The sequence below is a fragment of the Columba livia genome, chromosome 3 (genome assembly GCF_036013475.1).
Source record: "Columba livia isolate bColLiv1 breed racing homer chromosome 3, bColLiv1.pat.W.v2, whole genome shotgun sequence".
In the NCBI taxonomy this organism is placed as follows: domain Eukaryota; kingdom Metazoa; phylum Chordata; class Aves; order Columbiformes; family Columbidae; genus Columba; species Columba livia.
The window spans coordinates 116891464-116912854 of NC_088604.1; the positions used below are offsets into that span (position 1 = coordinate 116891464).

General features: G+C 45.2%; 2 protein-coding genes across 12 annotated transcripts in view; both read right to left on the minus strand.

Moving 5' to 3' along the window:
• Positions 1 to 1272: 1272 nt before the first annotated feature.
• LAMP5 (lysosomal associated membrane protein family member 5) lies at positions 1273 to 13739 on the minus strand. Of its 4 annotated transcripts, none has more exons than XM_065059915.1 (7): positions 13460 to 13739; positions 10796 to 10889; positions 10353 to 10525; positions 9963 to 10094; positions 9775 to 9880; positions 8058 to 8246; positions 1273 to 2427 (listed from the first exon to the last, which is right to left on the minus strand). In XM_065059915.1, exons 2-7 carry the CDS (start codon positions 10833 to 10835, stop codon positions 2249 to 2251), a joined length of 819 nt encoding a protein of 272 aa, XP_064915987.1. In that variant the 5' UTR covers positions 10836 to 10889; positions 13460 to 13739; the 3' UTR covers positions 1273 to 2248. The 4 variants fall into 4 exon arrangements, with proteins under 4 accessions (XP_064915987.1, XP_064915986.1, XP_064915989.1 ...); XM_065059914.1 differs by lacking the exon at positions 13460 to 13739 and adding an exon at positions 13298 to 13333; XM_065059917.1 differs by lacking the exon at positions 13460 to 13739 and adding an exon at positions 12286 to 12724.
• A 1431-nt stretch (positions 13740 to 15170) lies between these two features.
• Positions 15171 to 21391, minus strand: part of PLCB4 (phospholipase C beta 4) — a 183950-nt gene continuing 177729 nt past the window's right edge. For 6 of the 8 annotated variants that reach the window (XM_065059873.1, XM_065059875.1, XM_065059872.1 and 3 more), the window contains 2 exons: positions 19767 to 19803; positions 15171 to 16969 (listed from right to left, as the gene is read on the minus strand). In XM_065059873.1, coding sequence (XP_064915945.1) covers positions 16881 to 16969; positions 19767 to 19803 — 126 coding nt within the window. In that variant the 3' untranslated portion in view covers positions 15171 to 16880. The remainder of the gene's footprint in view (positions 16970 to 19766; positions 19804 to 21391) is intronic. The other 2 variants (XM_065059877.1, XM_065059876.1) reach the window with 1 other exon arrangement.

Here is a 21391-nt window from a genome sequence, read left to right on the forward strand (position 1 = left end):
CTGCCATTCTTCACAGACAATGTCCCATCTCTTCTATACCTCTAATGATACCCAACTGAACCAGCAGAACTTGCTCCTGCTGATACCAAAGACTTGCAGCTCATCAGGAGGAGCCCAGTGGGAGGGGACCCCTCTCTTCCTGACCGGGATGTCTCCAGCTCGGAGCAATTTCCATCCCCGTGTCCTGCACCACCGCTGCTCACCCACGCCATCCTGCCACTGCCTTGCCCAGATGTGCCATTAAGAAGACAAATGACAATGGAGTGGCTCCTTTGGCATCTGCAGTTCAGCTGTTTGCTTCATTTTCTATTTTCTTGTATTTGGATGTCAAATACAGGAGCAGATGCTGGGGCTGGCGGGAGCTGGCTGGGAAAGCCGTTCTGGCTGGAGGGCAGATGAGAGCGAGGCAGGACAAAGCCGATAACTGTGGCCCCTCTCTATTAAGGATGAACCTTAATCCTTTTATTCACCCTCCTGCTACCTACCGCTTTTTCCAGCTGCCTCTAAATGATTTTGTTTTCTTTTAAATACTAATCAGCTCATTGTAGGCAGTGGCACTTGGTCAGCCTAAAGCCCGCCCACAACACTTTCACTAGAGTTTTAACAGAAAAGGGCAAAGCCACAAGCATCATTAGCACCATAATTTTGCATCTTACATCCAAATGAGAAAACAAAGAGCTGAGCATAACATAGAAATGAGACCAGGAATAAGACAGGACTAAAGGAAGGCTCTTGCTGCATCCACCTTTATCAAAAAACCTCATAAATTTCAGAGGAGGCTGCAACATTAAAAACCAGTTAAGTTTCTCCTCTTGCACTTCTCAATGTTTAAATTACTATTTTTCTTTGCTTATCACCGGTTTTAAGCTGAAAGAAGACAGTCTGTATGAGCCCCTGTTTGGATCAAATCAGTTGAAGAACAAGAATGTATTTTCCATAGCCTGAATTAGCACAAGCTCTGAACTAACTCTTGCTGCGGTACCACCAGAGCCAAGGGAAGTCAGAAGTCTCAGGGGGAACTGGACACACCATTGCCCACAAAACATGTAAGAAAGAAGCAGCCAGGAGATTAGATCAACATTAGAAATAACGAACAAACTACAGAATACTGAGCCACCACCGTGTCTTCGCCAAACCATCTGCACCAAAATACTGCTAGAATAAATCCTACATTTAACAACCATTCAGACTATGCACTTTTGCACTGATTCCATTAGATATCATGGAGTTAGTAAAAAGCATTATATAATTTCAAAATAAGGAGGCAAATAATGCATTATATATGTACATGTTTTAATTCATTTTAAAAATGCTCTACATTTAAGGTTAGGTTTCAAGGGTTTCCTTATATTGTCTTCTGTTACATTAGATTACACCTGAATAATCTGCATAGTAACTTTAACATTTCTGGTTTCTCTTTTTTGTTTGCTTCATTATGAAAATACCAGTTGCAGGTAGCAATGTAACATCTCAACAACAATCACGATACGTGCAGGATGTCCAGCCAGAAGCATTTCTCAGTTGACTTGCAGTAGCATGGCACTTTATAATTCGTGAATCAATACTTTTTTTTAATTATTATTTTTTTTAAAGTTTAATTCAGATGTGGCTCAAGAAGCAAAAACAAACTTTCCTCGCTCAGGCTCAAGTGTGGGGTCAGCTCATAGCTGGCTGCAATATGCTGCACTGGAGCTGCTCCAGGTTATACCAGCTTGAGGTTCTGGCCTTTGTTTTAATTCCCTCCCCCCCCCAAAACACAGCTGTATTGCCTTCATGCTTTCCATAACATGAGTGCAAACCTCAGGAATGCGGTTTGAGTCCCTTTGTTAGAGAATCTTAATGAAGTCTGTCCAATGGCTCTGTCCCCCAGCCCAGAGCAGCACACTGGAGAGTCCCTTACAGGGGAAAGAAAGGGAAGAATAAAAGGAAAAAAGCTAATTTTGCCCCAGTGTTAAACTTTGTCATGGGAAGTGTTTCTGTTTCCAGATAATCAGCCCAGCTGTTTAGGAAGGTATTCATATCACCTACTGCCACAGACAGACTCCAAAAATCAGTGTCTCCGGAATCCAAAATCTATGTCTCTGCACTGATTATGTTAAAGCCCAACCTTAACGTGCGTGCCTCCACGAAATACCCACAATTAGGTGTTGTGAATACCATCTCTTACCCCCCCATTTCCTTTCCTCACCTTTAGAAAAAAGTGCTTTTGCTTTTTCTACCTGATTCTTGGGCTGCTCGATCCTGTCCCCTATCCCATGTGTTTGTACTGAGATCTGTCCCGAGGAATCTGCACTTGGTTGGCTGTCAGCTTGTGGTGGATATGGTAGGCGCAGAGGGTTATCACAATAACCAATCCCAGTATCAGGCCCAAGATCAGAGGCAGGGTTTCTTCTAACTGCTCCCTCTGGTCCACTGGGCACTTGTGTTCTGCAGGGAAAGAAAGAAAAGGAAGGAAAGAGAGAAATGAACGAGATATTGCAAAACTGAAGTGCTGCAGTGGTGAATGGACCTCTCCGGAGTCACGGCTCTGTGCCAGGGGTCCCTGCACAGCACAAATAGCCACAGCAGCAAGGAGAGACAGCAACTGTCATCGGAGTCCCAGGGAGAACATCGGCTGCTCTGGAGGAAAGTGAAATCACAGTCACAATGCAGGGTTTGGAGGGAGAGGTCACATCTACCAAACCAGCTGACACTGGGGAAAAAAACCTTTCATGCCTGTAAGCTCCTCTTCAGGCCCCTGCCACACCAGGACAGGAACGGCCTTGTTGGGACCAGGACAGTGGAAGTGCAAGTGTCCTGATGGTGGCTGATGAGCAGAAGCAAAACGAGCCTCCCCAGCGTTTTTCTCTTTGGCCTACAAGTCCTCGTCATACTCTAATGAACCACTAGAAAATAATAATAACCACAGCTATGATGGGAAAACACTTCTCTAGATAGCTTGCAAAGGCACGGCCACCAAGGTTAGGAAACACGTTACACTGGCAACCCCGGTTCAATTCCCTTACACTTCCAGAGTCTACTGTAGGCCTGAATGACAGGATCGTAATTCACCCTTTTCCCTGCGTGACTCTTGCTCATCTGCGCCGAGGGACAGGCAGAGCTGATGCTGCCAAGATGGGGCTGCCAGACCAAAATGATGAAAAAGCCAACTCTGGAAAACAAAAATACAAAGAAAATTATGGGGGGTACAGGAGGGACTGTGCTCTGGCCCCTGGATGATCATCTTCACAGTACAATTGTGCTGAAAACAATGAAAACAGCAATTACTTAAAAAAAAAAAAAGGTAAAAAAAGGCTGCATGTTACATGAGCAGATACAAAGGGCACCATTAATTCCTCCCATTGCTAAAGACTGTCCAGATGGGTTCCCCAGGCAGCTGATCACAAGATGCAGGGATCTGCAAAAACCACAAACAGCAAAAAATTTAAAAATCTAATGGCATGTGGTAAAGAGCAGGAAAACCCCAGAGCCCGCCCGGGCCCAGGCAGGGGGTGACAGAAGGGCCGTATCTCCAGCAGGGCCGGGAGCTCCGTCGTCCTCCCAGCACCAGGCTCGCAGCGATGCCATCAGGAAACACTTCAAGCTGTAAATGAAGTGAAACAAAAAAGCAAAAGTGAAATGTGGTCTAACAAAAAAAATGTCCTTTTCTGTTCCAGTTGCTCACTGTTTCACCAGAGGAGTGATTAATCACCAGGACTGTGTTACAGGCGGTTCAGCAATTGCTGCAATGCAGGGGTTTTGTTTGTTTGTATTAGGGAGAAAGGGAAAAAAAAAATCCTGATTATTATTACAGCTCCCAAAATTGGGTTTCTATATCTCTATGAAATTCTTCCTGGTTTAGGCCTGACCAGACTTGCAGCTCCAAGGTAGAGACACAGTGGTACATTGGCATCCCTGGACCTGACTGCGGGAAAAGCCACACACAGGGCAGAGCTGTGGGGCCGGGGGTGCCAGAAAACTGAAACATGCCTGCTGTAAACCCAGCTGAGGGCATCCACCTGCGCTCAAACACGGCAGGTTTGCCTGGGGCACCTTTCCTTAAACAACAACGATGCTGTGTCTGCAGAACGGGGTGAACACGGGGGTCTGCAGCCAGTGAAGAAGGCAAAGCTAAAAGCACGAGTGCTGCGATGCGGAGCACTAACCCAACTCTAACACATCTGCTTGCAATATTTGAATTCCCATCTTTGCCAAATCAAACTGGCCATAGAGCACGAAATGTGCCAGAGGAGGTGGCCAAAACTGCAGTGTCCACATAAAGCCATGGCTGTATTTAAGTGTCTGAATCAGAACTCAAAAAGGTGTCAATTCCTCCAAGCAGCCAAGGAAGACAGTTCCTTATCCTGACACTTTGTAAAGAGGATTAAAAGGAAAAAAAAAAAGCCCACAGGAAAAAAAAAAATCAAAGCAAAGCTCCGAGTCTCCAGCAGCACATCCACAACCCATGGCGCTCTCCCCAGCTGGACCCTGCTGCACCTCCCCGGGCAGAAAGCGCTCTGCCCCAGCCCTATTTAACATTACATTAATGTTAAACCACATCATTTTACAACAAACAAAACTAACATTTATATAGCATTTCTCATTGCATAGGCACTGAGGTCCACAACATGGTGGGGGGGAGGTAACAGGCATCATTCTTGGTCTGTCAGCAAAGGAAAATGCAAAGGGAGAGCTGGAGGGGAGGAGGGTTTGCATAAAGTCCGCGGCAGACACAAATTCAGACACTCAACCCCATCAAGCACAGTGTGGGCAGGTGGGCTGGTTGATGCACAGCAAATCAAACACTGTCACACCAGGAACTGCTGTTATTTTAAATCAATGCCTTCTGCAGGAAAACAGCCCTTTCCATCAAATCTTCTTGAGTATTTTGCTTCAAGTCACAGGGATCGCAGCGTTTCCCTCAGTCCATGAAAGCAAAAAGCTCTCTGGCAAATTTTAACTATGTGAAAAGTTCAGGTGATGCCGGGAGTTTTGCTGCATCCCAAACCCGGTGGGGTCACCCCTTTCCCAGAGGGTGCCACCCCCCAGCCCCGGTCCCTGTCGCGCTGAACAAAGGCTGTGGGCAGAGACAACGGAGGCGTTGAGGTGCGTTCCTCATTGTTCTTTTGTGCTGCGCTTCCTCCGGCACCGCACAGGACCCAGGCTCACGTACCCACACGGTTTCTATGGTGAGTGCTCATCCAATTTCAGTACTAGCCTACAAAACCACCCAACAGGCCCATTTTCTTGTTTCAGCATCCTTCTGCAGAACAAATAGCAGCAAAGAAGAAAAAAAATCAGCAGTCTCCCACAGTCACGATCGCCAAGCCCGAGAAATGATGTTCAAAGGGATGGAAAAACAGCCCGATTGTGTCTGAGATTTTAGATAGACATTTGTAAGCTATTGGCTTAAAAGAGACTGAGTGCTTTTTAAAATGTGGCCACATACCTTGCAAAGAGGAGCTACTTGGTGCCAAGGGCCCTTGAGAAAATGTGGCCCTTGCTTGGGATGGCTCAGAGGGAGATGAGGTCTCCCAGGATCCTGGTCCCTAATGTATCAGGATTTTGCATTATTTTGATTAAAATCAAAAGAGTTGACAATTTTTGTGGCAGTCTTTTGCCAACTTAAACGTTCTTCTCACACTCTCTTGATTCAGCTCTCTTTTTACTGCTCTTTTAAGCTGAAAAATGTGCACACATCTTCTGTATCAAGAAAAAATAATTCCCAAGATCTGAGTGGAAAAAACATTCTGCTGCTTCTGTATTTAAAAGGTTAATATGTAGAGAGATGTATGTACATTTATATATATATGTGTGTGTGTGTGTGTGTGTATTTGTAAGGGTCGGAAGCAATGTCTTTAAGAAAAAAATCTAACATGATTAAACATGAGTTTAATGAGTTTTTAAACATGAGTTTAAGCATTCAAAAAATAAAAGCAATCTAATCACTCCCTACAAGCTTTTTAATTTATTCCAGACCAGACAGTATCAGGACAAATGACAAAACCTTTCCTCCTATTTCTTTGCAGTAGAAGGGCCCTGACCCTCCTGCATCTCAGCAATTCTTCTGCTCTAGCAGGTCTCTTTCTCTATTCTAAAATATTTTAAAATGTTCTATAGCTTGTCCATAATTAATAGGAATTTTACCTAATGGGAAATTAATGAACCAAAAAGGAGAAGGCTAATTACTGTAATTTAAGATTGGCAGACCCCACGAAGGATCATGTTTTGCCATGCATGTGCCGAGGACACGCTGGTCTGCAGGGCTGGTGGGGACGTGGCACTGGGAGAAGCTTCACTAACACACCACCCCTTGGGTATTCCTGACCGTCCTCTCCAGGTGCTCTTTGCAGTGGAATTCAGCAAAGAGAAGCGTCATTTAATAACTAGAGCAACAACAAAAAAACCCCAGACAGCTTGACAAAAAAAGAAACCATGCTTTTCTTGGAAGGACAAATCCCCCATATATGTTTAAAGGTTGGTAAACCAACTGGGGTCTCCTCATGCCATGGAGAAAAAAAACCCACCTAAACTACAACAACAAACAAGAGAAAAGAAAACCAAGCCAAAAAACAACACAACAACAAAAAAGCCACAGCAAATTAATTTACTGCCTGATACAAAAGAGCATATAATGAAAAAGGCAGGTAGGTCCCTTTTGCAATGAACCCCGAGTTTGTGTGTTTTAACTGTGAGCTCTTGGACTTGACAAGTTTGGTATCACAGAGACACAGCAGGTAAAACCCAGTCCAGACTTGCATATTTTAAAGATGCTTTTCTCAGTCTCCAGGGTCTGCCCAGCCAAACCCCGAGTGCAGGAAGCCTGGACCCACAGGAGGAGGGAGAGGATCAACGTGTGCCAAGAAAAAACCACAGGAAAATACAAAATTCTATCTTTTTCTCCCTGTAACCTACACAAAATGTGGTACTAATTCAACAGAGAAAAAAAATGATTTCTGCTCATGCATAAAACCTACTCTGTACTACACTGGCCTTGCCGTGAGTAATTCAGCCACACAAGGCTCTGCCAGAGCCAGTGTACATAATAGCATATATTTACTACATCAGTTAGAGGAATGTGAGTCATGAGCGTAAGTGCTCGGCTCTGTAGTCAGTGCTGGTTTTTTATTGTGTTCTAAAATATTTCCCACACGCAAAATAATAAAGCCCCATGATTTTAATGCTAGGCTTGAAAATAACACCACCATTTTCTAGCTTGTTATTAAAAGGTTTGGCTATAACAAATTTTATTTGCATCTTGTTACAATAATGGCATTAACTAATTTGTTAAGATAGCACTATAAAAAGGGGACTAGTCTCAAAACACTAATTCAGGTGAGCATGTTTATAATCCCTCATCCAACCTGATGGAAAGGCAGGGGGAGGTCGGGGAGGAGGAGCACCAGGGTTTCCTTAGGATAAAGGAAGGCAAAATCTGCAGGAATTCTGCCCTGTAGCAGTATTACTGCTGACTTCAGTCCAACCCTTGGACAAGACCACCACATGTTAACTCACGTTTTCTTTTATCCACCATCAACATTAAAGAATCCTAAGGGAAGAAATAGCGTCGGGTGTGTTGGGCACACAAGGCACCTCACTGAAGTCGCCGTTACTCTTCCTTCACCCTTGCAGTGAGCGTTAATTACACTGGAGCTGGCAATGCACATCACAAGCATTTCCTATACCCGCACAGCCACAAGCTTTCCTCAGTGTGCCACGGCCCTAAAATGCCCCTGCAGCTGTACTGATGCACCTTCTGTGCTGCAGAGGAGACACCTGAGCCTTGCAGGGCTCCCCAGGGACCAGGCAGTGCTGGGGCTAGCCAGATGAGTCCTTACAGAAGATAATGTACACACAGTATCCCATGTTTTGACCAAATAGCAGCTCAGCTGTATTTGTAAAGGCTTTTGGAGGGACCACAACGGCAGAGAATGGGTTGGAGGGACTGCAGGGAGCACTAACAACCCACTGGAGGGAGGAGAAGGACCCAAATTCCTTCACTACATTGTGAAACCCCAAAGGCTTTAGCAGCATCAGCATCTCAGGGATGCAAGACATGCCTTAGCCCTGCGTCTTACCTTCACTGAAGACAAAATCTGCGGTGATGTCGAAGGGCTGGATGCGCACTTCCGACAGCAAGAGCTGCACAGACTTCTGGTGGTCGCTGGAGATGAGGGAGATGGTTTGCTGCGCCTGGCACTCGTAGGACTTCCCAGCTGGGGTGACCAGCGCAGAGAGCCGGTGCGAGCTGGCTGTGTGCTTGCCGGCTGGCCAAGGGGCAGAAACAGCAGAGGTCAGGTCCCATCTCCAGGGGACCGATGTGACTTCGTTAACAAAGCACATGAATCGAACACAAGGTATGCAGGCGGTGTGCAATGCAGCAGCTGCATGCTCCACTGCTCTTCAAGCAGCATTTTCTCCCGGGATGGGACCGTGCTTTTGGCATGACACCCCCACATAGCCAGGGCAGGTCCCACACTGGGATTGCCTGACTGCAAGCAGGAATTGACGGCTGCAGCGCGTGGTCCTGCTGGCACAAAGGGGAGAGCTGGCTCTGTCACTGCCAGCTACGCTCATGTCACAGGACTCCAAGTCCATCAAGTCAGAGGAATGGTTTCTATTGATATATATGCAGGTTCCAGATTGTGCTCATATTCCCTGCATTTGGGAAACAGCAACTCCTGCCGCTGCACTTGGGCTCTGAATTCAAGTGGGAAGGAGCAATGCAATTTGGGGACTTCACTACAAAGCAAAACAGGCCCTAACACCTTTCCTGAGCATATGACATGACTGTTTCGCCCAAGTATAAATTACACGAAAATATCATCCCGTTGCATCAAGCTTGTTCTATAAACGACGGCTGAATGCAGCTCAGCAAGGTGGAATGAGGGATGTCTTCCACATCCCGCTCTTCTGCGACCCTTTGTTCCCTTCCAGCAGCACAGAAAGGCAATCAGTGTTTCACACTCCAGAGGGTGACAGGCATGGCCACCACTGTGTTTTGGGGACACAAACAGTAGGAAAACTGATAGGAAAAACAGCTCCATGTCCATTGTGTCTTACCCCACAAACCCTTAACACACCATTGACTGGAGTTTGAAAATCTTGCGGAAGAACAACTTGCAAATGACTGTATTTCAATTTTCAATACAAGACCGCTCATTTCTGAGCAGTAATAAGACAAAAATAAAATGAAAGCCAAAAATAGGAAACCCAGTGAGAAAAGAGGAGGCTGTTGGGTGTGGAGTACAGATATTGATGTGTAGGAGTATGGATACTGATGTCAGTATCATTGTTATATTGGGAACCGTTGCTTTCCTACCTATTCAACCAACATCAGAACTGAGGCAATAATTAACCTTAAAAAACATCAAGGTGCTGGTCCTCTCTGGAAAGGAGAAAAATTTTTCCAGGCAGGTAGACCCCTTCCCCACTGCCCACCCCATCAGGCCCCTGGATCCCACCGCAGGTGGGGCCCAGGGCCATGCAGCAAATGGGCAGAGGTTGGGCTCTCTCTCCTACTGCAGTTGTGGTGATTAAAACAAAGAACGCCACAAGCAAGATAACAAACAAAAAAAAACACCAAACCCAAAACACCGCCAATAATAAAAAGGGAAAAAATTAATATGAGTTTTAAAATTGGCACCTCGTGTCGCATGGGTTTGGGGTTTCTTTTTTTCCCCGTTAAACTGCTTTTCAGAGCGTAGCCCGCGGGGTGTCTGCGTTCTTCCCCCTGCCCCGAGTTCATCAGATCCTGAGAATCTGCTTTAAATCCCGTCCCCTCGGGGCACTTACGGCTGACGGCGTCCTTGAAGTAGGTGCGCTCAGAGGTGTCGTAGGTGAACTGGATCCGGCTGAGCCTCCAGAAAGCCTCCTGCCCCCGGGAGGTGTTGTGCCCCTCCTGCCAAGACAGGGGCGGTCATGACCCTGGCAATACCGCCATATACTCCCCAGTCCCCGGGCGTGCGGGGTTAGCCCCGTACCTTCAGGAAAAAGAGTTTGAGGGTGTACGCTTGCTCCAGCCAGGAGATTTCCAGCTCCGACTCGTTGGTGCCACATTTGCCCTTCATCTCGGCTCCCCGCGACAGCGGGATATCGGCTTGTTCCGTGATCAGCTGCAAACAAGGAGTGGGGCTCAGGGGGGTGGCCCCGGTGTCCCCCCGGGTGTCCACAGTCCGTCCCCCCCACCTTCCCAGCCCCGGCTGAATATCCTCAGAGGGGATAAAGGACTTTCCAAAAGTACTGGCGGATTCCCTCCCCCCAGCACCGGTCCTACCGTAACAACGAGCAGCGGCTCCGCGGTTGAGGCTGCAGCGCTACAAACGCGAGTCCCGGCCGCCCCCTGGCCCCCCATAGCCCCGGCCCCCACTCACATCCACGTAATTGCTGGCCCACACGTCGTACGGGACAATGAACTTGGCGGCGAATTCTGCCATGAGACACGTCGTCCGGTTTTCCCGCACCACGAAAATGTCCTTTTCGGGGTTAGGGGAGAGCCCAGATAGATTTTCAACTTCCTGCTCGGCAGCCAGGTGAGCCGCGGCGTCTGCGGGCAGAGAGGCGCTGAGCGGCGGCTGCACCCGCGGCCTTTTGCCCTAAGCCTTTACCTCAACATCCCCCCACCACCCCCGAGCCTGCTGGAGTAAGCTCCCCTGTCACCATGGGGCGTCCCTGTCGCGATACAGCCGGCAGTGGAGACGGAGCAGCCGGTGGTAGTGAAGCAGGACTGGTGCTCTAGCAGCGCCGAGTCTGCCTCAGCGGCTGCCTTATCGCGACAGGGCTCCTCCGTGTCGCGACTTGCCGCCGCGATACTCACGCAAGAGGAAGAGCAGCCCCGGGAGGCGCCCCCCAGCCATCCTCCCTGCTTGGCCCCGGCGTGTCCGCGGCTGCTGCTCCTCCGAAAGGGTCCGCTCCGGAGGAGAGAAAGAAAAAAGAAAGGGAAAAAAAAAAAAAGAAAAAGAAAACGAGGTTGGAGGAAAGCTGAAACACCTCAACACCTCCTTTCTCAGGAGCTGCACCGGCTGCAAAAGCACTGTGCTGCGGAGCGGCGAGGAGGAGGGACGGGGAAGAGTGTGTGGGTGTGCGGGGAGGAGGAGGGGAGATGCCGGCGGAGCTGACGGAGGCGCCCACGCCGAGGGACGGGGCGTACGCGGAGGCAGCGGGGGGAGGAGGGATTCCCTCCCCCGCCTCCGGTATTCGAGACCCCGCCAACCCCCGCGGAAGGGCCCCCGGTGGAGAACGGGGACCTCGGAGGAAAGAGCTGGGGACCCCTGGGCCGCCCCGACGTGCCGCTGTAGCGGAGCTGAACCGCACCGAGCGCTCCCCCGCTCCCCCGGGGCACAGTGCGCGGCCGGGTTCCCCTTTCCCCCGGGTCCTGCCGCTCACCCTTCCCCTTCGGAGCCGCGCCAGCCGGCTGCTCCCGCAGGACAACCGCTGTCCCGGGGCAGCACCGCTAGAGAGGCGAGCGAACCGCTAAACCGGGACAGTGGAGGGGATGGAGGAGGGGTTATCTAGTCCAGCGCCGGCTGCTCACGGAGCACCAGTAATTTTCGTGAAGGCGAATAGCTGGCTCGTGTTTTAATTTATAAAGAAACGTGCAGCAATTTTTGTATGGCAAGGTCAGAAGCAAAGCCGGCAGTCTTTTGTAAACGGCTACCAACACACCTGACCTCTTAACATGTCGTGACATACCATAAAACACACCGTAACACAAAACATACCATCACGTAGCAAGGGGAGTAGTCCCAATAGCACCGAAAAGATGCATTAAAACAATCCAGGCTGCGCCTACGCGGAACGTTATGAGGCAAAGGGAAGTGGGGGGTCCGGCACACCTTGGGGGTGCGTGTCGGAGGTGAGACACGGGGGAGCTGTGCCGGGGCGCTGGGAAGAGTTTGTCCCCGCCCGGCGCTGAAGGCAGAAGGGGCTGCAAGGCGGGCTGCGGAAAAGCACCGCGCACCCCATCCCTGTCGGCCTCTGGGGAGGAGGGGGCAGAGGGGTGTCCCGAGGAGGGGCAGGCGTGTTCCCCAGCCCAGAGCACCCGGCTGAGCTGCCGGTTCTCCCCCGGGGCCCTGCAAACGGCAGGCGAGCCCCGGCTGCCCGCACTGCCCGCCGCCTGCTCCCGGAGCCCCGCCGGCCTCACAGACACCCCCGCACCTCCCAGCTTTCATCTTTCTCTTTTCTGCCGGGCCATGCAGCGTTAAAATATATATTTTTTTTCCCACCCCTCATCGGGAGCTTTTATGGTCCTTTAATATGCTCCCGCCCTCGACCCGACCAGACCAAGGAAAACATCTGAATACTCACAATTTACAGAAACACAAGTTCCCGGAACAGCGATGAACAGGAGCCTACTACTAAGGATATTTTTTTTTGCAAAAAGCCAAAGGGACAGCAGCTATTTGGCATGAGTGGCGTTACACGGATTTACTAGCAATTCGCATTTCTAGTCCAGGAAAAGGAGTCTGGAGGAAACAGACCAGGGTTTTGCAAAGCAAGGAATTACAAGGTGAGTTTTGACTGTGGGAAGCTGCCCTTTCTCTGCCAGGGCACCCCTGCACAGAGGGGTTTTCTTGCTGGGAACTACCTCTTTAAAATAAAAGCAGATACTGAAGGAACATATTGATTTCTGTAACTATGCTGTTGAAATTCCAATTCTGCTTGCTGTACATATGAAATATTATGTCCTGGTCATTTCCCCTCTCTCCTATTTCATGATAAAGAGTCATTCCTGCCCCTCAAAATAAAGCCAGACCTATGTCAGTTGTGGTACGGGATTAACCTGCAGATAATACTTACAGGGGACTATATAAAGGAGAAAAAAAAAAAAAAATCTATGAGAGGCTTTTTGGACTGCAACAGACTCCATTTCTGTGTTGATTTTAATACCTGGTTTCCTCAGGTCTTTCACTGATGACCTCAGTATTTAACTAGCATCTATTTCCTCCTCTAGTCCCCTACTTAATTACCATTTTTTTTACCTTTCTAGGTAGCTTCTAAACCTCCAAATAAATACATGATGCTGAGCAGCTGCTCTTGCATCCAGCCCATGTAGGAGGGTACAACAGGGAGCAGCTGGGAAAGAGCAGCTGTCTTAGAGACACGGGCCAGCCTGACCCACAGCCCCTGAGCCCCAGAGCACAGTGCTCTCCCAGCATCCGCCAGCTGCACAGCACAACAAAAAGCCTTCAGCTTTGGTGGCAATCCTCACTCCCAGCCCGCAGAGCCACATTTATCCCACTCTCCATAGCAAAAAAAAGCCTAAGATTTCCTAACACCAAGAAAACACCAAAACATTGACAGAGAAGAAAGGTCTCACCTGAGGGAGCCAGTGCAGCATTGGCTAACCTGAAATTCTGTGACCAGGGCCAATTTATGGCCAGATTGGATCACCTGGAGCCAGATTACCCTCAGCTGTGGAGACTGCCTATCTCTGAAGGCTGAATCCCACTTGCTACCCCCAGACAACAATAACTCTTACCAGCCTCCTTGCAGAGAGCACGCAGCGCGGTGACAACAGGGCTGCAGCACTGGGACCACTGCTGGCGCAGGTTTTCTGGCCAAGCGGCTCTGGGGTGCATCTGCTGCTGGCAGCCGCTTTCACCGGCAGCCTGTGGGCAGCAGCATGTGGAGTCTGCAAGGAAATCAGCCCCCAAGGGGTATTTTGGGTCTCTGGCAATGCAGTTTGACTGCACTCGTGTGGGGCAGGAGTTAAACTGACCCTTATCTGGGAACAGTCCAGCTAATGACCAACCCCTAAATTACTGGACATGAAAGAATAGCAGGGCTGCCTGTGCGGCCAGGGTCTCATGACCCTCCCCATCACAGCTGCACTGAATTTATCTAAAGAGATTCAGAGAGGGAGAATCTGACACTTCCCTCGATGAAACCTCAGTGAAGTGGAATCCATCACCCAGGTAGAGAATGACATTTTAAACTGCTTTAACTCAGTATCAATGTTCAAATTGATTAGCCTATTTCATCTCAAATGAAAGTCTCACCTCATTACATTAGTGGCCAAACTTCAAACATATTTTGAATCAAATACTACTTAAACAGCATTTCAAAATACTTAGCTGACAAAATTCATAGCTTAATTTCAAATTACTGTCTGTGTTTATGCTAAATTGTCAATGGATGAAATATGTAACAGTTCTGGGAGCTGAGGCTACCCAGATCCCTGCTTTCACAGAAGCACATTTTGTCTCTGACTTGATAAATGTCTTGCTCCTGGCTGAGCAGTGAGCGCAGACTCAGAATAAGGCTGTGAACAGTATTTTCTAGCCTTCCAAAACCAGCTTATTCCCTGATGCATAGGATACTCACCAGGGAATTAAGACAGGCGGGTTTGCTTTGCATCAGAGAGGGAAGTGAACTGAACCCAGCTCCTCCATTTTCAGTTAATTCTTTAACAGGCAGGGCAGTGGTTTCCAGCCAGACTGCGAGCCTAAGAAAACTGGTAATGTTCAATGCTTCACCATCCGTATCTGGTCTGTCATTTGTTTCTCCTTACTGGCTACAAACCACTGCAGTGGGCAACAGTATAAAATTCCAGCTCACAGCACTGTCCCCACCAACTTTGTTTAAGAATACACTTTTAATTAAAAAAAAAAAATATGTGTATATATATATATATATATCTATAAATAAAAATCACTGCCTTTTGTGATCCTGTTCAGCATGTTCTGAGACTGCTGATGCTCCCAGCTCCCTCCCTCCAGACCCCGAGGACAAGCCAAGCTTAGAGAGCAGGAGAGCTGCTCCCAGTGGTGCAGGCACACACAACTTGTCTTTATAACATTACAGATCATAAGGAGCTGAAGGTGCCTCTCTACGTTAAGCGGCATCAGACTGGGAATTCTGAATAGGCATCACAGGTTTAAATCCTGTCTTAAACCCCTGAAGACTTCACTGACCTCTCTCAGTTGCATTCTCAAGGTAGTGCTGCTATACTGTACTTGGCTTGCTGCATCTCAAGGTAGGGCTGCTACACTGTACTCGGGTAGTTCTGCAGTGCTGCGAGGAACAATGCTGCGCAATTCTCCTAGCACTTAAAAGAAATAAGACTCCTTTGAATAAATAAGCTGTGATAGAAATATATTTACACTATGTACATTTTTACAGGAAATAAAACGTACTAAAAAATTGTAAGTAATAATACCACCACCCTACAATTCAGTCAAAACTAAAGGTTTCAAATTTTTAAGGTTTTTATTAGAGAAGTTGAAAGTTTCATCTCAGGACTGACAGTAACATAATTATCTCTTTTCATTTATTTTGTTTATAGGAATATGTAGAATTTGTTTGTACAAGCATATACAACAAAGTAATTGGTGCTTAGTACATTGAAATCAGGAATCTGATTTGTTCTAAACTACCAGTTTTCCATGCAGTCATCTTTGAATTGGCAGCATGGACAAATTCCAAGTGGAATGCCTACATGCATTGTTTTGCGATATAACTACAGCAAGCGCTGGAAACATGCAAATTAACACACTAGCAATTTTTTTTATATCTAATGGACATAAAAAGGTTATTCCTGATATGAAATTCTGAAAATCTGCATAAATACTTCTGTGTAAAATTAAATTAGTTATGTACTTTTCTTTTACTACAAGTATCAAGAATGCCCACGTAATTAATATACACACATATATATAGAGAGACCTTGTTATGCTAAAAGTCTTCATAATTAATCAAACAATATTCTGTGCCATACATTTTTTCAGTATTTACCAGCTAGTAGAATGACTGTGGTCATATAGTAGGCATTACAGTCTTAGTAGCATTTGTATCACATGCAAACATACTCTTAGCATTTCTGGTGACTATTTTTATCACGTGGCAACATGTATGTGATTTTCTACAGTGTTGTGATTCTGAAGTGTATAAATACTTTTTACATTTTCACAGTTACAAACTTTTTGCCAAAAGCCATTTAAACAATCTTTAAGTTACAATGAACTGTAGTTTCTGGGATCTGCAGCAACAGGATCAAAACGCAATTTCTATACAAGCTATGTAGGATGTAAACTTTTCTTAAAGTGCCTAATATGTAATTCCTTAGAGCACTGATCAGTTTTGGCACAAATACACTGTATTTCCCTCACACTAACCATTGCAGTAACTTTTACAGGATATTGGCAACTTTCAGACATGATAGAGTTGATATGGCACTTGTGAATGACATCATTGGACTGCAGAAATATTCTGTCAAGTTACTGTTACAGTTGATGAATTTGGCCGATGACTTTGTACATATTGTATTTTTGAATATATACAGTTGACTTTCAACTGCCTACTGTCTGCTGCCTGAAAAATACTTCGAAATATGATTTAAAACTGACCAAACTCAACTCCTTACTATACTGATTATTATGGTGACTTAGCAGAAGATCCAGTTCAATGGGCTTGATGACATCAGGTGCCGAGCATCTGACGAGTCGTTGCTTGTCGGGATCTGGCAGCATGGAGTTTCTACACAATATATCACACATGAGAACACAAATGGTAAATAACATGACTACAGTTTCATTGCCATTTGAGATGATGCTAAAAATATCTGTTGTGTTTCAAAGCTTTGATTGTGTAATTCTGATGCAGGCAAGCTGCCTGTTGAGATACAGAAAGGAATACAGGACTAGGTTTAAAAACTGTCTTCGTCTTCCAATTAGTGTTTTTCTGAACAAAGGAAATTCTTATCGTGGAAATCCAACAAAGGAAATTCAGTGCCCAGTGTTAAAAAAGAAATAATGCAAACCTTAAGACTGGTGGTCCGTAGCTACATTTTATATATTAAAAAGAAAAAAAAAAAAAGAAAAAAGAAAAAAAGCCCACTTTTCAACCTCAGCAACGTTACTTTGAATTTTGCTCTCATTTTAAGGATGCTGTGTTCTCCAACTTCAGTTTGCTTGTTGAGGCTTTAGACCACTGTTGCTGGCCTGCGATCCATCTCTGCTTCCAGCTTCACCATCTGCTGCATCTCCTTTGCCTGCAATCCAAAATAACCGCATGAAGCACTGCGTTAGACCATTTGTTCAAAATGAAGCACATGTTTTATATGAGAGTGTCTGAGTGAAACACAGGCAAAACACACTGAAGATATATGTAAAAACATTCTGTGTGTGTCCCCCCACCCCGTCATTCTGTATTCAAAGAGAGATTTAATTCTTATGTCTACAAAGTCTTGGGCTATATTTTTGATCCTATTCCAAGACTCATGGGTTGGTTTTCAGAAGGAAGTGTATAATGAAATGCAGAAGCTCCAATTATAGGGAAGAAAACTAGGCAGATGCTGATTCGACTGTTTCTCTTGACAGGAAACATCTCTGGGAATGTCTGCTTCCCGGCTTTTGTGGCAGTACTGCAATGTGTCCTGAAACGTTTAGGAGTTAATCTATGACCTAGACTTGTTTCTTTCATAAAGACATCAAACAACAAAATTCCATCAGTGTAACACCCTCCTTGCAGTAGGCAAGATTTTTCAAGTAGTAGTTTTTAAAAAATAATCTCCAACTGGCCAGCAGATTCTCATGCTTACAGATGTGGCGTTTTTCACCTCAGGATTAGACTACTGCTGTACGCTCCATGGGATTACACACACCAAATCCACCTGAAACTGTATCGAAATGCGTTGTGCAGGATACAGCAATGAATGGATGCCAGATCTCGCTATAAACTCCTAGTGCCTCAGGCTTTGCAAGCAGAGTTAAAGCATTGGATATAAATGGTAACTGGCTTGGGAATTCCCTGCTTAGAGAGAGCTTTTTGAATTCCCTTCCTCTCCCTCCCTCTCTCTCTTTTTCACAGATGTGCACACATGCACATTTACTCCTCCTGTGGCTCAGTTACAGATTAGAAGTTGTGCTTTGGTTTGAAACTCTGCAGTTTAAAGCAACTGGGAGTCACCATTTCGTTTTCTCTGAAGTCTCTCCATCTGGGAAGTTATTTAAATCCAAATGACTCTGAATAAATTGACCCAGAGGGCAAGCTAACCCATCTATCTTTACAACCAAGCTCCTGAGGATTAGGACAGGTTTAGGAAAAGGCAAACCAAGCTAATATTTTCTTTGGTGTAACGGCTTTGTGTCCATCACGCAGGGAAGAACTGTTACTGGACTTGACTTACATTAACTAAGTTCCTCAAAAAGTTGTAAATGTCACTTAGATAGGGAACTTTGCTATGCAAGTTCCTACTTAAGAAGTCACCTATTCTGGATGTGCAAACACATATCTGCATACACAAAAATGGGCAGATGTAGATCTAAAGTAATGAGATGCACAGCTATTCACTTTGCAAGGTAAATGTGGGTCTGTGCAGATGTGATATATGTGCCTGCTTGAAAAATCTAGCTCTGTACTTACATAATAATCGCCATCATGGGGAAAAAATTAATTATGATAATAGCAAAGCAACTGTCATAAATATGATTAAAAATTAATCAACGCTTTCCATTTAAATGAGTTAGAAGCTTAAAAGTAATGAAGAAATAATCTTAACATGAAAATATGGAAACGTAATAAATAAATCGATATGTACAACCTCTTCTGAAATGTTGGCTGGATTTTGCTTGCATGTGAAATGAAATTCCAGATAAAACAAAACCTTGTGGTTGTTTCTTAGTGACTCACACACTTCAGGCTTGTGACTTAACTACTGGCACATAGCGTCCTATAAACATTCTGCATGCCAATGTATGGCATACAGAATTATTTTACAGATAACCTGGCTTCAAAGAACACATTAGCGTAGGACCAGGATGCCCATTTTCGCTAGTCTGAAGCTGGTTCACACAGTGAATTCTGATGTCAACACACAATCACAGCACTTGACAACAAGCCTTCTAGAAGGCGGTGTTGAAACTACAGCTAATTCGTGAAGTGAGGGGCAGCTAATGGCCTCTGCTTTCAAGATGCCTGCTCTCTAGTGAGATCTAGGACAGCTAAGAACCACATACAGTAAAGACAAATACAATTTTTTTTTCCTAGCCTAATGAATACATTTTTTCCTCTTTATATATCTGTAAATAAAAGTTTTTAAAGTGGGTGCTGTCACACTCACTGGTACAAGATGTTATCAATTCAATAAATAATTCAGATCAGGCAGTACTGTACAACTGGATTTTCAAGCCTAACACAACTATTTCCCTTGGTAAGACAGGGGTTAACAGAGATTTCTGTGAGTAATGATTATTTAGGAAGCCACAGCAGCACAGCCACACAGTAGGTATAGTTACTATGTCTTGTAATGTGTTGGATTTTAAAGTGAAATTTAAAGTGCTGGAAGCCTTTTTTCTTTAGATACTGAAAAGCTATTTCTAGCCATCTATTCTATATTTTGCTATTCTTAGCATGGAAATACTTATTTTATTACCATACTAATTTATGTGGATACTCTTTGTCTGACTATCAGCATTAGCAGTTAATCGTATGTATGTTAACGCTAAAACAGTTTTCTTAGATCAATAGACACTTCTCACAGACACAGTGTAGAACTCTGAGCTTATCTTTCAGTAACGACAGCTAATGTACAATACAAGTTAATCTCTAAATATTTCCTCTGCACATCACTGGTCACGTGCATCTGAATTTGAGATGCTAAAGCACAAAATACTGTTAACATTGTGTCAGGATCAAATACCTGTGTGCAAACAAGATTAACATTGTGTTCACTATGTCAACTGTACTTCCCAATAGTTGCATTTACAAGAAGGGCTCCAATGATAATGATTTAATTTAGAAGGAAAGCACACTGAAATAATAGTTTGCTTATTATACGTCCATCCTACCTTGTGTTTGAGACACTGCATGACAGGATTTCAAAAGCTGTTTGTACAAAAATAATAATGTCAAAATTGAGTAATACAACAAGAAGCAAATTAAATGAATGAAAACTGAAGCGAGATTGAAAAATTAATGCAAGAAAAACATACATAAACCAAAACAAATTTAAATTCATAACAGTTTGTATTGTAGGCTGTTTCCACCCGTAATTCCACTTTTCTACATTGTATATTTAGAGGAAAAATTTCTCCTCTTGCTTGATCCGGGAAAGAAAAAATATATATAATGTTTTGCAATTCTCATTAAACAAATACCACCTTTATCTTGATCCAAATAGCCTCCATATATTGATGTATATAACAACAAAACCAGACCCAGGTGGGGGTTTGCACTGGTGCACTTTTAGGTCTAAAAGGAAGTGGTCAAAACAGCAGGTATGAAAATCTATGCTCTGATGGATCAACTTAGTTAAAAAGGTGTTAAGGACTATCCCTGTGGCAGTGGCAACCACATGCCCACACAAAAGTGATAACCAGCACGTGAATGACCTCACTGCATTTAATCACTGGTGATTTAACATGACTTAATCTCTGCACTAAAGTGGATTATGAGCAAGCTCATGTAGGCTGTTACCATTGCTCAGCAGTGGAAGCTGTAACCCCAGGTGAGAGAAGTATCTAATTGCTGAAAGACATGACTCCTTTAATGACTCACACTTATGTCCCAGCAACCTCCCTCCCTTATATGTTATGTGTTTATCACACTGTGGTTAAAAGCACAACTATAATAACTCCTCCTCGTCCTTATGTTTTTAAGAAATGGATCCAAAGCCCTCTAAAGCCAATGGAAAGAAACCACTGAAAATATTAATACCTATCTCTGGATCAAGCCCATCATTTTTTGTCAGCTAGCACAGTTTACAGGGAGTTCTCCATCATGCTCTCTATAATGATGTTACAGATCGGCTGTAGCCCAGTTGCCTCCCCCAGGTACCTGTCCCCCCTGCCTTTTGATTATATGTAGATATTGCTCAGGAGTAGACTGACTGACAGATCCGTTCATGCTGGATGTTAAAGATGGCATCTACAGACACCCTAAGAGGCAACAGACTAGGAATTTTGGTTGTTGTGCAGAGGGAGGTGATCAGAAGACAGAGCCATGGTGGCTGGGGCTTGGTGGCAGCAGCTGCCGGTGATCCTACTTGCTGTCACCTCTCTACAAGTTCCCAGGCTGCAGCTTTGGAGCTATAGCATTCTCTCCTGACAGTGTAAATACTTGATTTGCATGTTCTCCTCTCTTCCCTCCCACTCTGCTAGTCAGCTTTAATTCATACTATCTGCCAGAGAGTTCAAGTTCTGAACATTTAATAAACGAAGTACATAACCCTTGAAAGTAATGGGTATTAAATGCACCCCTTGTCTCTCGTCTCACTGAACTGCTGGGTACATTCCCCTTGCAGTTTTACATGTGTCTAAGTGCAGTACTGCAAGTCCATGCAGTTATTACAGCTCTGCTGGCTCAACCAAGGGAACCGCTCAGAACATAGCACTGCTTCTACCAGAAACACAATTAGAATTTTCCTTTCCTTGCCAAAGAGTTTTTCAATTAAAAAAAATAAAGAGCTTATAAA

Bases quoted from the DNA above. Each gene is read 5' to 3' on its own strand.
- LAMP5 (XM_065059914.1), bottom strand. From the start codon at position 13,318: ATGCTGCACTGGCTCCCTCAG. The intron at 9,881-9,962 runs GTACGGGGCTAA...CTGTCTTGGCAG, and splicing joins TCAAACTCTTTTTCCTGAAG to GAGGGGCACAACACCTCCCG. The intron at 8,247-9,774 runs GTAAGTGCCCCG...CCCCTTGGCCAG, and splicing joins CTTCAAGGACGCCGTCAGCC to CCGGCAAGCACACAGCCAGC.